At 35.3% G+C, this 15,307-nt stretch overlaps 2 protein-coding genes across 4 annotated transcripts; one reads left to right on the forward strand and one right to left on the reverse strand.

Moving 5' to 3' along the window:
- The first annotated feature begins 1,896 nt into the window (after window positions 1–1,896).
- Window positions 1,897–5,751, forward strand: LOC112274292 (uncharacterized). Of its 3 annotated transcripts, none has more exons than XR_016499709.1 (4): window positions 1,897–3,713; window positions 4,003–4,422; window positions 4,561–5,133; window positions 5,321–5,751. XR_016499709.1 is itself a non-coding variant. In XM_090245662.1 (3 exons), the coding sequence occupies exons 1-3, from the start codon at window positions 3,111–3,113 to the stop codon at window positions 4,891–4,893; spliced, it is 1,356 nt and encodes a 451-aa protein (XP_090101788.1). In that variant the 5' UTR covers window positions 2,284–3,110; the 3' UTR covers window positions 4,894–5,248. The 3 variants fall into 3 exon arrangements, 1 of the variants encoding a protein (XP_090101788.1); XR_016499710.1 differs by having other exon boundaries at window positions 1,924–3,713; window positions 5,349–5,751; XM_090245662.1 differs by lacking the exon at window positions 5,321–5,751 and having other exon boundaries at window positions 2,284–3,713; window positions 4,561–5,248.
- A 749-nt stretch (window positions 5,752–6,500) lies between these two features.
- On the reverse strand, window positions 6,501–8,537 carry LOC112274293 (receptor-like protein 2). Its single transcript, XM_024503642.3, has 3 exons — window positions 8,025–8,537; window positions 6,873–7,788; window positions 6,501–6,713 (listed from the first exon to the last, which is right to left on the reverse strand). The coding sequence occupies exons 1-3, from the start codon at window positions 8,226–8,228 to the stop codon at window positions 6,619–6,621; spliced, it is 1,215 nt and encodes a 404-aa protein (XP_024359410.1). The 5' UTR covers window positions 8,229–8,537; the 3' UTR covers window positions 6,501–6,618.
- Window positions 8,538–15,307: the final 6,770 nt, after the last annotated feature.

Consider the following 15,307-nt stretch of genomic DNA (forward strand, 5'->3'; position numbering starts at 1 on the left):
TATATATATATATATATATATATATATATACATACATTTTTTTATTTAAAATGTGGTATAAAAGTTTACTAATCTAAAAATAATATTTAATTATTTATTATGCTCGTATGCTTGAGAAAAAAATATTTTTATGATATATATATATATATATATATATATATATATATTTCTATTTCTATTCTTACTTTGTTAACAACTTATAAGGTTAAAGAAAGTAGAGTTAGTACTTTTTTAAAATTTAAAATTTAAAATTTATATTTCATCTTGTATAGTATTTTTTTTAATGTTATTTATTTGTTATAAACCAAAAGTTTGATAAGTAGCGTAGTAAACATGTATTTATTTTTGAATAGTGAATGATTAAATCACATAGAACTTTTGGTTTAGTGTTAAGAGCCTTTACTAAAACATTGATTTGTATTTAAAGATAAAATTTTAAAAATGAATTAAAAAATTAAGAAATTATTATTAACTTTAGTATTATTTAAACGTGAAGATATAATCTAGTATAGTTAAGAGAATGATATGTAGAAATATTGAGATTTTTCATTTTTTAAAAAATTATTTAAAGATTTAAGTTAACAATTTTTTAATTTTAATTTAATTTAATTTAATTTTTTTGTATTTCTAAGAATTGTTATTTTTGATTTTACAAGTTATAGTTAGATATTTAAAGTTTTTATATAAAAGAATTTTTAGGTAGACACTCTTCTTTTGTTGCATGAACATCCCCTTATGCCATGTATTCATGCTTACACATCTTTGCAAAAAATAACTAGTTTTGATTTTGAATAAGAACCTTTAATTTTATATTTAATTTTGATAAATAACAAAAATAAAAAATATACAAAACAATAATTTGACCAAGGTTTTAATAACAAAATAATTATAAATTAAGATAATATAGAATCGTAGAATGGAAATGGATAAGGATATATCAAATTTTGATATTAAATTAATAAATATAATTAGAATCATGATTTTAAATTAATTTCACTTATTTTTTGCAAAGATGTGTAAATAGGGATCTGTGGAACAAGGGGATGTTTACATAATATAAGAGAAGTGTCTATCTAGTGGTTGAAATATTTAATTATTTAACTATTTTATATTATCTTTATATTCCAGTAACTATTTTATAATATTATATTCCAGTAATTAGTTAGAATATGCTCTAACTAATTTATATTCCAGTAATTAGTTAGAATATGCTCTAACTAATTTATATTCGAATTAGTTAGAACATATTATGAACTAATTTAATATTCTAACTAGTTATTGGAACATTCTTCCTCTAACTAATTACTGGAATTTAAAAAATATTCATAATAAAAATTCGAAAAAAAAAAATCCCCAACTCTAATACCTTAATTAAAACTAAGTTTGAGTAATCAATAGAATCTATGTCTAAAATATTTTAAAATTTTGTATTATATTTTTTTTGTGAAAATGTATATATATTAAATTTCAATTATATGTGATATAGTATATAATTAAATAATTTAATTTCATGTTATTTTATGCTATTAAAAGATGTATATATTTTAAGTACAAAAACTTCTTAAAATAAAAATAAGTGTATATATATGTCTTTCAATGATAATTTTAAGTAGGCCACTTCCAAAAATGACCCCAATTACAATTATTTTAAGTCTACATCCAATTATTTACTGCTAGAAAGCCAGTGTTAATTTAAAATTATTGCTATTCATTGTCAAAGAAGGTGGTGCAAAAAAGATGTACAAAGCAGGAATTTCAATACCCTCAACAATGGTCATCCATCCGAACTGGATGAATGTAGAGAAGACGGTATCCTAATTGATGAAGTTTCGGACGACGTTGTCATCGTCGATAGGCATCGAAGGTGAGCAGAGCGGAGGAAGCAAAGGACTCGCCATGGCTATGGCGGAAATCCTACACATAGGAAGGACGTGGAGGTAGAGGAAGAAGACGCTTAGCAGAGCCCTTGTGGTTGGTCTGTCTGTGTTGAGATTTAGCCAACCGCCTGTAAAGTTCCTCCGGTCTCCGACGCCAACGGCTTCAACTGCCGCAGGATCCACGTCATCCACGAGTTTTTCAACCACTACTGAGCTGCGCGCATACATGGCGCACCATTGTCACGCATTCGTCTGCCCTGAGCTCCCGTTTCGTCTGCTGCAGACACCTCTCGCTTCGCTATTGGCGAGGTGAAGGAGCCTTTTGGATAGAGGAGCTACGAGATCTCCTCTTTAGCGTGTTGGGAAATTGATTCTAGCTCGCTTTTTGCGCTAGGTTTGTGCCCGTGAATGGATGCTGTGAGAGGGTTGGATGTGGCTAAGTTTCTCTCTTAAGGGATTTGGTCTCGATGCTTCAATTACAGGAATTGAGGGTGAAGTTGTCAGGTGTTGGCTGAGCTTAGGCGAACGTGGGATTTGGTTCAGGCGTTTTGACGTGATTTGCGCTTGTTGGCTTGATCCCGGCAGCGCGGTTGACGCTGCTGTGCTTGTTTGGGGTTGTGTATGCGGTTTTGGTCCTGGTACGGTGCTTTCTAAGGATAGATTTAGCGACATTCAGAGGTTATTGGAGAAATTGAGAGCTCTTTGAAATAAATTCCTCACGTGCGGTTTGGTTCAGCGCGCCTACGCTGCGTAGAATTGCATTCGACGGTTTCCTCCATTTCATAGTTTCCCTCATCTACTCTCGGTTTTGAAGATTTGAATGGATTGCAAGCTCGACGAAGCGACTCAGTCACGCTTGTGGTACTCTGGTAGAACCTAATATGCCTACCAGAATTTAATCACTTTCTGGTTATGCAAATGTTTACCACGTCCGATTCTTTTCGTTCTTTTCTAGCAGTGGACTCTATTCAAGGCTTGAGTATTTAATCAATTTTGATATACCCCGTGTTACCCTTCTAGAACGTGCTTTCGTCTCTCTCTCGCTCTCTCCTGCCAAGGTGCTTCAGTGGCGTGACGTTTCTTTTTGCAAGCGAAGCTTTGTGTTCCTGCGAAGCTGTTTGTGAGAGAACGCTGCAAAGGTTGCAGTCTGGTAGATATTTTCTTCTGTCGCTTTCTTTCATCCTATCTCTTCAAAGTATGGCATGAAACTTACATTCGGGATTCAGATGATGAATGCAATTCATAATTCAGTCGAGATGTTCTCTCATCTGCCACCGAATAGATAATTTCCATTCGAGCGGGTGCGGAAGATCAGCGGAGCATAAGAAATTCCGTCATTGTGAAGTGCAATACAATATGCCAGCAGTAGGTTCCTTGTCAAAGCAGGGGATCAGCTCAATGGATCGAATCACTCACCAACGTTTCTCCAGTTGCTGTCAAATGCCCAATCGCCTTCCTTCCCCTGTTGCTAGACAAATGCGTTCTATCTTTTCCTTATCGTCCATCAAGTGCTGTTTTCGCATGGAAAAGGATTCTCGTTCCAGCGAATGGAAAATTTACTCTTCGTCGCCCTCATGGTCCTACTTTGAAGTGTATGGCGATGCACAGGGATACATGAGCACGGCTGACAGCAAGGTCTGCAAATCACCATGTGAACAGACGATCCATCGAGGGGGCTCAAGCAGAGTGTTAGCAGCATGGAAAAAAATTCAGTCTTGGAGTTCTGCTAAGGCCATCAGCGAAGCTAAGATCCGAGACATATCAATTCCAACTCAGGATGGTGTTGCTAGAGAGGATCAACTCTTTGATCAATCGGATGCATTGTATCATCTAAAGGTGAGAGAATTGGTACCTTATGTTCCTTGGGCACTTCAATCCTTTTTCCTTCCTTGTCCTCTCTGTACAACTCTCGCATACTGATAGGCTGATATTTTCATGATTAAGGATCTGCAATAAGTTTCTGGATTTCCTTCAACTTGCGTGGAACTCTTATCATTGTCAAACTGCTTCATTTCCGTAGCATTCCATTGTTTGAAATGAAATACCTTCTGATTTAGTTTTTCAGAAAGTGTCGGAGCCAAGATTTTACAGGATTAAACGCACCAGAATGAATTATTGATCGCAGGGAAGTTGGAATTTAAAAGCCAGCCAGTATGTTTCATCACAGGCAGGTGGTTACGTAGGCCAGTCTAGGGAGTTCCGTCTTTCAAGAGCCCTCTCCCAACCTTTAATCAAGAAAACAAATACCAAAAGGGAACTTGCGGTAGCTGCTGTTACACAAGCTCTCACCCCTTATCTTCTTTCACATAGAGATAGCCACGGAGAGCTCGGTCTCTGCATGGAAAATTTTCTTGAAAGTTTCATGTCATCTGCACAAACCAACGAAACGCGGTTTCGTGAAGATAGGGTTCGCCGGAACCTTGAGAGTATGTTGAAGAAAACTGAGGCGGCGGAGCGTGAAGTGAAAGCAATTCAGTCTTGGATAGATGATGCTGAAAATCGCCTATACTCAATGCCGTCGGAGAGGGACATTGAGTTTTTAGAGGTGACGGATCCGTGCTCGAATTTCTTCCTGTGCTCGTCGAGAATATGAACATGTTTTCACTACTTTGCTGATTTTTAGTAAAGATGTATCCTTCAGGATGTCTTCCGGACTAATGTGTAAAAATGTCTACATGTGCAGGATCTCCTCGACAATCTACTTTGTCACTCAGAAGAAGGATTGGTACAAGATAAACGTGACCAGTTCCTGCGAGCTGCCTCGAATTTGAAGTATTTCTTATCGAATATGCACACGGTTGCTGAGATCCAGGATTTAAAGCAGGAATTGAAAGAGATTGACAAAGAATTGTCCAGATGTGACGATTCTTGCAAAGAAGCTGTGAATCTCCTACGCAGTGCCATTGCCAGAGGCGAGTTCGCTTGGTTGCGGAACTTGGAATCGGTTGCGGCATGCTTGGAGGCCAAAGCTCGCACAGTGCTCCCTTTTGAAAACTCGTATACAACTAACTCATAGAAATTTAGGTCTTCTGACGTCTGTGTACAGAATGGCTCATGATTGTCATAAAAAATGTAGCAATTGTACGAAACCAAACACTTGCCACACGCTCTGGTGGTATTAGACATTGTAGGCGAAGGTCGTCAAGCGTGGCTCAGGATATTGACGGTGTCTAGGTGGCTACCACGAACACACAAGCAAGCATGAAGTTTTTCGCACAGCTTATGTACTTTGTCGTTCTTCACGAAGTAGGATACGGTAAGTTATTCCTGCCTGTAGATTTTGCAACATGCAGACTCAGATGCAGTATATACGAATTGATGTAGAAACTCTTGTTTTTTTGTGAATCTTGTGAGGAGAGAGCTTTTTCATATGTACAAGTAGTCGACACGGCATGCTACAAATTGCATATTCCTCCCACTGAATTCACTGTACTCCCTTGCAGTGCTGATCCCTTATCTTCATCTTCTCAGTTTTTGGTTATGAAGACTTTGGGTTAAACTTCAGAAGTTCAATGCCACTCTGGTAAGGTGTATCAGAGACAGTAAAGTTGGGAGATCTTTATCCGACTACACAGACGCGAGAAATATATGAAGAATTCTCTAATCAAAGGCTATGTTACTGCCCCTGAAATTGGCAGAGGACTTCTAGTAAGATTTACAGAAAGGAGCAACTCGGTGATCTGGTTTGTCGTGTAGGAGAGCGGAGACGGAAAATGAAAACTCTCTTCATTCTCTTGACATGTAGTGAAGATAAGGCAGTGAGTGTGAGAAGTCGTAGACAGCTTGATACTTGCTTGGCACTTGCAGTTGCACAAGATGTTTCTGACTTCAAAATTAAGGTGTCACAGACAAATCTTTGAATCGTCCTTCTAAACTTAAGTTGTCCACCTTCACAGACCTTGCCGGCAGCCTGCTTATTCATTGCTCCTTTATTGCGTATTCTATTTCTTAGGACCACCGTCTAATCGCCAGCTTCTGAGGTTTTTTAGAGGCATTCAGAGAAAATTGCGTTGGAGTCTGTTACAACGCTAAGGATTGATGATGTTGGAGAAGGTTGGATTGTCTGCATGAAAGACTTTGTGACCGAAGAGGGGAGAAGAGACCTCAAGCATGTAACACGCTCATTACGAAAAAGATTGAATTGGACGATGAGAGGGAGAGGAAGCGAAGCCGCAAAAATGAGAATAGTTCTGAGAAGCTCGCCTTTTTTTGCAAAAATAGTATGCAACCGGCCAGTAGTGACAGCGCAAGAGAAGTTTTGGCTTGAAAGACATTCACTCCAAGATCAATTTCTGTGTGGGCATTACTGTTCGAGAGAGCATCACAAATCAGCTCCTGCCTGGGGAAATCTTTCCAGGAATGTAATATTGCTTAACTCCACACACCCTGCTATATTCCGAGAGTCTTTCAACACCATCGCAAACGATCCACATAATGCATCTTCCGTGACGCTGTTTGCTAGACTTGATCGTGCGATTTTGAATGGTGGCTTAACAGATACAGTCCGCTGTACATTTAGTCAGACGAACCACAGCATGATCGGTCTCATTTTCCAATAGCAGGGTGATCATACAATTTAGTTTGTTGCAAGGACAACGCTGAATACGCAACAATTATAACGTGTGCAGAAATAACTCATCTTTATTCGGATCTATCCTTACAAACATGCACTTTCATGCAAACTTCCCGATGAGTCTCAAAAGTTTCAATCTTCCAACAATTGATTGGACTTATGAGATTGTTAGCAGGGGTTGGAAAGTGGAGGACCGCATAGACCAGGATTGCCTGGGCGGAAAGCGTTCGCACTGAGGCTCTGCATAGCCTTTGGAATCGGACCTGCGATCAAAGAGAGTAGAAAAGTGAGAAGTGATTAAGTGATGGTTGGCGAACCAAAAAAATGCACCACATTTTAATTCCCATTCAAGTTCCAGCAACTGATACTGTGAGCCGCGGAATCAGACCTTGAAGTGGAAGAGGCGGAGAAGATCGGCTTACCTTTAAGCATGTTGTTGGTAAGATCGATGGGATCGGATACAAGAGGATCAAATGGGCCATAATTTGATGGGATGCCTCCTGTAATCTTATTGTTCTGCAATTTGACGAAAGTGAGTTCCGGAAGGTCACCAAGTTCGCGAGGAAGGGGGCCAGAAAGCTTGTTTTTGTCAGCAGTCAACTCTACCAAGTTCTTCAGCTTGCCTAACTCACGTGGTAGTGGACCAGACAGCGAGTTCTGGCCCAGAATTAGATACATGAGCGATGTGCACTTGCCAATGCCCGCAGGAATTCGCCCGCTGAGCTTATTGCCTCGGAGTGCGAGGTACCGCATTCCTCTTATGTTGCATAGCTCGGCAGGAATGGTGCCAGAAAATTGGTTGAAGCTGAGAAGAAGCTCGTTGAAGAAAGGGCCTGCTAGGGTTAGGCCTCCCAGCCACTTGGGTATGGAACCGGTAATCTTGTTACGGGAGAAATCTACTCGGTCAAGTTTCTGCAACAAGGTAAGTTTCCAGGACCCGAGCGTTGTGAGCTGGTTGCTTCCAAGTTGCAGAATCCGTAATTCCTTAAGGTTCGAAATAGTGTTGGGCACACCACCTGATAATCTATTGCCGCTAATTTTGAGTTCTTGCAGCAAGCGAAGGTTGCCGAGTTCATTTGGGAGGGATCCAATGAACCCGCATCCTTCTAGCTGAAGGAAGTCTAGTTTTCCTAAGGTGAAGAACACTGGCGGGATTGGAATTTTGAATTGGACTTGAACGTTGATAAGGCTCAATTGCTTCAATATAGACTTCAGATTGCCAAGAGGCCCCCCGAAGTTCAGGGGCTTGGCTATCAACTTCTGGCCCCCTCCACATGTTGGGCAGCTCGCCTCAATCGTAATTCCAGTCACCCTTGCATTCGCGTCACAAGTGATACCCTGAGTGCAACACATCCCATTTCAAGGTTTTAGAGTTGGAATTCGATTATACATCAACTACGCAAGGTCTCGCATTAGGACCGAACAAAGAGAAAAAAAACACAGGCTAATCCATTACCAACAATTCTAATTGCTCGATGTGGCGCAACACTGAACTTCTACGATATAACCGTTGTTGCAAACGAGATGGATGAGGCAAAGATGTAAAGTTTCAAGGTTTAGAATTGTTCTGCCACCTGCCAAGTGCAGCAATCTGTGGTTTTCTTCCATGACGCTAAAACACCATCTGCATCGGTCATTTGGTTCTTGAAGGCGAGAAGAGAATCCCTATCTCGGACTGAGCAGGTCGCCGCCAAGCTCCCGCCACCGACGGTGCATATTAGGAGCAGCGCTATTGTAGTGAAGTGGCCCCAAAGTCCAAGCCCTCCAGGCCGATCCATTCTGACTCCTTCAATGTTCAAAGCTCAGTACATAAGCGATACAATGCAAGTGCCAAGTAAAGGTCTAACGCATCTGGGATCACAGAGTTAGTTTCAAAGCCCACGAACTGCCAGCTTATAACTGTTCGATCTTAGCACTCCGATGCTTATTGTACAACGTTGTACAATATTGTACAACTGTGGGGTACTGACTTTCAGTGCCGCTCCACGGAAGTCAACAAGTTGAAAATGCTTTGTTCACGATGCTGACAAACACAGGATTATGTTGCACTCTCCTGAATCAGTCGATGTAATATTCTTCAACAACCCTCGCCCATTCGATAATCTAGTCAAAACCTTATCGTCTAGCATTTCGGCTCCGTCGTGTCGACTCCGCAACTGGGAGCACCGAAGTCGGCGGGTCGCTCGAGATGATTTTGCGGTATGAGATTAGTTGACATTGGTGCATCGCCGCCTGTTGCAAATAATCACAACATCGAATGGGTAAATTCCATCTTTACCAAGCCAACTTCCCGCTGGGTTTTACTCATTCTTTGCTGTGGGGCCCACTCTTGTTGCCGCACTAGATGTGTTCTTCTTCATAGATATGTCTTAATCTGGCAGCTGATCACTGAGATCTTCCAAACGCGATAGGATTGGGCATAAGCAGCGATGTGAAAATCAACCGACATAGGTAATTTAGATATGACTGCTTTTTTTACAGTTTCATTAAACTTTTCATTCCCAGTCTTTCTCACACCGATGCAGTTTCTGCGGACATCCGTGCCCTTGACACCAACTTTTAATCGGTGAGAAGATATTTGGAGCAAGTGACATGACAGTTCTGATTATGATGGCTGAAGCTGTCCTCATATAGATAGTGGCCATGATGCGTCTCAGTGCGGCCACCTGCGGCGCTCTCACAATCTTCACAGAAACTAAAAACGAGCCTCGGAGTTCTAACTCGCACAATAGACTCAACAACGTGGGCAGCCAGATATAGAAGTAAAATATCATTGACCCACAAAGCGGTAAACTCAACACATAGATTTTTCAGGACCAACCTGGACAAGCGAACAACTCATGATCTCCCATGTGATGGAACAATGATCAATCCACATCTTATCTTTTCATTCATCCAATTAGCAAATAGCACTATTGGTCCACGTCACAAGTTGATGCTGAGATCCGGTAAGTCCGGATCTCAACCCAAGTATATATACCCTGTGATATCACAGTGGGTTCTATGTTGAATATATATATATATATATATTTATATTCTTGTTTTTTCTACTATCTCATGTTACTTGTTTTATTTAGTTTTTTTTGTTTCTTGTGTTTAATCCTCATGGTATCAGAGCAATCTTTCTCACAGAACTTGGGTGTTTTGGTTCAAGTTATTTTATCACTAATTCAAGTCATTTTTTTTTTTTTTTTGTTTTTTTTTTAATCTTTCTTTCATTTCTCCTTCTTATATTTTATTTTGCTAAAAAACTAATATTGTAAAAGTGTGTTATTCAAGTTAATTCATCTTATTATTTTTATGATAAAACTTTAGCATCAATAGACACTTTTTTATTGTTCTTTCTTTTGCAGAACTAAGTATTCTAATGATACAATAGTATTTTTTAGGTTTATTTTCTTTTCAACTCCAATGTCTTCAACTTTCTTCTTCCCTTCTATTCCACTATCTCTTCTTGTAGGATTCACAACACCTACAAACAATAAGAATCATGAGTATCCACAAAAGTATTTGCTCTAAAGAGACAATACTAACAAGACTCAAAAACTACAAACATTGGGCTATGACAAAGTAGAACATCTTTAAAAAAGAAGACCTATGGAACCTTATTTAATCTAAAATCAACTCTACTCCAAAACAAGATAAGAAAGAAAAAGGAATGGCAGTCAAGGATGTCATTGCTACATTATGAATCTTTGATGTTGACCACAAATGCAAGCGTTGCACAAAACATTTTCTTCAATTCTCCCTTGTTTTTGACTTAAGCCACACTATCATCAACATCTAAGATTTGCAAGTTTTTTGGAATTATCTCAAAAAGATGTTTCTTACCAATATAATATTTAACACTATGGTTGTACTTAATTATTGAGAACACCTACAAATGAGTGAATACCATGATATTACTGCTTTTATGCAACATGTAAATGATGTCATTAGAGATCTAAAAGTTGTAAATCTAAATCAACCTTTAGAAGTCATAGTTCATAGAATCTTAAATCATGTATTAAAATATTTTGAAAAACTTGTCAGATACATAGAAAATAAAAAGACTTACCATCATTGGAAGAGCTATGGAATTAACCTCACATGGAAGAAACTAATGAAATACTCAAGAAATCTCAAGAATCAATTGATGAGGTTCTTCTTATGAAGATTCAAAACATCTATCACAACCGACTTCATAGGAGGCCTTCACAACAACAAGGTTAAAATCAAGGCCCAATATATGGCCTTCAAGCTCCTCGTCACTATGATCAAGCTCCTCCATAAGGTCCTCACATCTTTTGGCAATGCCAAAAAGAAGAATAAACTTTGAATATACATTGTGTATCCACCAATATGATCCTTTATGAGAGCTATATCAACCATCATCCAATTATTGGCTATTCAAGTGATTTTTCCTCCATACTACCAATACACAACAATTATAGAGTTAAATTTGCAAAAAAAGTTACAAAGTTCTATTTCAAATTGACCTACCAAGTAATGAAGCTACATTAGAAATCTTTAAACTTATAGCACTTGAAGACAAGGTCAATAGCAAATGGATTGTAGATTTTGGTGCTTCAAAGTATTTCATTGGTAACTATTCTATATTTAATCAAGTAGACCACTTTCATAGCTACATAATCACATCAGCTAAGAATCATGTTCATATAATTATAGGTCAAGGGTCAATAAATCTATTTATGCTTATTAGAGAAATAAAAACTCTCAAAGAATTTTGCTATGTTTTTAGCCTAAGAAGAAACATCCTATTTGTTGGAAAATTATAGATATTAGTAACATCTATATTTTTAGATCTAAAAAATATTTTGTTATATTTTTTACTAAAATTATAGGTAAAGGTTGTAATTTTGGCAATAGACTATATAAATTAGAATATCTATCTATTTATAACTTTAATACTAATAATATTTTAATAGTATTAGCTATGAAAGATATATAATTTTTAAGTTTAGAAACTTCTAGTAAGACTATAGACTCTCTTACCTATCTTTGGCATTTATGTTTAGATCATCTAAACTATAAAAGCCTTAAATATTTAGAAACACACCATTTAGTATTAGGACCTCTTTTCTTCTTACATAAACTTGAACACATAGTCATTGCTATCAAGGAAAAAAACCAAACATCAAACTTATAAATAAGCCCAAAATAGAACTACAAAATTCTTAGAACTAATCCACACAAATGTATGTGAACTCTTTTCAGTTAAATCATTGGTTCACTTATGCTATTTTATCTTGTTTACAAATGACTTCTCTACAAAATCTTGGATCTATTTTAAAATTTCTTAAGATCAATCTCTTGATATATTCAAGAGATTCTACAAGATGGTTAAAAAAACAAATCTTCAAGCACATTCTTTTGCTTCAATCTATTCAAGGAGGCAAATTCATTTTATAGGATTTTTTTTAGTACTTACAAGAATACAAGATTATTTGACAATTTTCAATAGCTTACATACTTCAAAAAAATGGAGTTTTAAAATAAAAAAAAGTAACTATATTAGATAAAGTTAGAAATATGCTTATGAGTAGAAATGAACTTTTATTTTTATAGATTAAAGTGGCCCACAATCCTGTACAACTTATCAACTACATTCTTACTTGTATAAATCAAGGTATGCCTCTTAATTATTTATTCTATGGCACAAAATTTAATATCAATTCTATTAAAGCTTATTAATAGAAAATTATCAAAAATAAGTAAATTAGTTTAAATAATAATTTTTATTTAAATTCAGCATGTCAAAATTGAGCATAAAAGATATGACACTTTATCTAAAAAAATACATTAAATTTCTAGAGGTATCATATATATATATATATATATATATATATATATATATTTAAATAAGAAATACTAGGTAGAGAATAAATATATATAGATTTGATATTATCTTATAGTAAAGCTATTTAAAAGCTTTATTGATGCATATTTGACTTGATACATATTTATAATTATTTGATAGGTTAGAAATTTGGCCAATAAATTAGCCATGTATTATACGAATAGGTAACTTTAGGTAAAAGCTAATGATATGGCATTCATATAAGAAATTTGCCTTGCAAGATAAGTTACGTGTCTCATAAATTGGATACATGTTGGATGTCTTATAGAATGTCACCACATAACTCTTAGTTGGATAGTATATATAGAGGCAAGACTAAAGCCTTTTTCACTCTTGTCAATGTCTTTTTAGTCTTTACTCTTCTTTCAATACTTTCTAGTCTTTTTGTCTTTAGCAATAGCCATTCTAATTCAATGTGTTACCATCTTTGAGTGATTTTTTAATCTTAATGAGTAACATAAGAGTGTATTGAGATTTTTTTTTTGAAATTTCTATCCTCACTAATTTGAAAAAAGTACTAATTTATTGTCCTTATTTTGTGTTAGAAGTGAGTGAATTATTCCACTTCTATTGTTGTCTTTTGAAGGTTGTAGATTACATACCTTTAAATATATTTTTAGCTTTTTAACATTCATTGTTTTTTTTTAAAAAGAAAGTATACTATCTTTATTTATGGAAACTTTCATTTATTATTAGAGGTTGTAGATTACTCTTTTTTAATTTTACTTTTAGATTTGGTTGAATTATCTATAGAATGAAAAATTATGGATGCTACTCTTTTTGAAGTGAAAATAGATTTGTAACTATTGTAAATCTTCACAAGCTTATTAACACTCTGAGGGTAGAAATCTCATATATGTCTAATATCAACTATAGAAGTAGTATGTTGACACTTATCGAAGAGGTCTATACCAAAAAGTTGTGCAATTGAAAGAGACTAATAAATTAAGTTTACAACTAAATTCAAGTAGTCTTGCTATCATAAGTATAAGAGAAGTAAAGATAAATATGCTTGAAGAGTTTGATGGAACAAGATTAAAATTTTGAAGATTTCTACAAAAGTAAAGCTTTATCTAAGGTTGCATCCTTGTCAATACCTTGATGGATTTATTCAAATTGGATTCATAAATGTATTTTTTTCTAAGAATTCTCTCTTTTGCTTTGAAGCTTTGATGGAAAAAGATTCATGTCTTTTTAATGATGTAAATTAATTCTTAAAAGTATTTACAACTAATTTTTGAGAAAATAATCAAGAAAAGATAACATAGATTAAACTTATATCTTTAAAAGATGAATCACATTCAGCTACTATATATGGTGTTGAATTCCAAAATTTCACTTGTAATGTAGATTGAAATGATAAAGTCCTTATCAATCAATTTTGATATAAGTTGAAAGATAATGTCAAAGATTTATTGTTGACAGCACCAAAGACTTACTTATTAGAGCAATTTATTACTCAAGCCATTGTATGTAATAATTGATTCTTTGAAAGTTGCTAAGAATAAAGAATTGATTGAAGAGATACAAATCAAGCTATAATAATAGGTTCTAAGTTCAAAGAAGCTTATTCATCAAGATCAAAACCTATACAAATTGACATGATACATTTCAAGCTTTTTAGTGAGCAAAAAAAAACTTGACAATATTGAGAAGGTTTATACTTATATTATGAAAAATCTAAGTACATTGCTCAATATTTTTTAAAAAAGCAATGCATCCACAAAATAAGAAGCATGATTGCTAAAGAAGATGATATGTTGAAAAACAAGTTTTTCAGCTACAATTAAAACATTGTGATTGAAATCTTTATAATATCTAATAAAATTTCTATTTTTTCAATAAATCCCTCACCTTCTTTTATAATAGAAATTTTTTTGGAATCAAAAAATCACAAAGTCTTTGCTTTGTTAGATTAAAGAGCCTCAACTTGTTTTATAGACAAAGTCTTTGTTAAAAAATAAGAAATATTTTTAATTACAAAAAATAAATGTATGCATGTAGAAGTCATAGATGATTATTTGTTGTCTTCTAAAGACATTACTCATAAAAAAATTTATTTAGATGTAGCAACTAAAGATCATAATAACTTAGTAATATTCAATGTCATTAGATTTTTATCAAATCTAATTGTTTTAGGATTATTGTCGCTAAAGAAGTATAATTCTCAAATAAATTAGACTTCTTACAATCTTAAATTTTAACATAGTTTAGTCTAAGATTTTGCTAGTTGTGTAGAAATCCATTAGTCCAATACAATCAAATTCTTATTAGTAGGTACAAGAGCTTTTATACATACAACAAAAGAAGGGTCAATTTTTGTTATATATGTGCCAAGGACAAGAACTCGATGAAAAAGCAATTCAGTCAAGTGAGCCTTCACTCAAAGAAAGGTAACAAAATATAAATAAACAAGTATGTATATTGAAAGAGAAACTGAAATGGCTATTGCCAAAAGACAAGAAAACTAGAGACCCTTGAAACTAAACTGGAAGCAAGAAAGGAGTTGACAAGAGTGAAGAAGGCTTCACTCTTGTCTCTATATATACTATCTAATTAGAGACTACGTGGCGACATTCTATAGGACCTCCGATAAGTGTTGACTTTGTAGGACACATGCCATGACTTACAAGGTAAGTTTTTCTATGTGTGGGCCACATTATTAGCTTGGTCTTCAAGCTAACAACATGTGTGGTACATGGCCAACTTGTTGACCACGTTTCTAATCCAAAAAGTCAATTAAAGACACCTATAAAGTCAAAGCAGCATCTATGAAGCTTCTAAGAAGCTTCCATATCAAATACTATAGAATCAATTTACTTTTATCTACTTTTATTTACTTCTACTTATTTATATATGTAATTATTGGCTTACATGAGTATATTCGTGATGTTACCCGTCCTTCTAGGGACAAGTTCCACGAGGAGCGGTCATCATATGTTGAAAAAATCTATGATGCGACAAATTGTATTCCCTACATACTCTGATCTTTGTTCT

The sequence above is a fragment of the Physcomitrium patens genome, chromosome 21, assembly GCF_059467195.1.
Source record: "Physcomitrium patens ecotype Gransden chromosome 21, ASM5946719v1, whole genome shotgun sequence".
In the NCBI taxonomy this organism is placed as follows: domain Eukaryota; kingdom Viridiplantae; phylum Streptophyta; class Bryopsida; order Funariales; family Funariaceae; genus Physcomitrium; species Physcomitrium patens.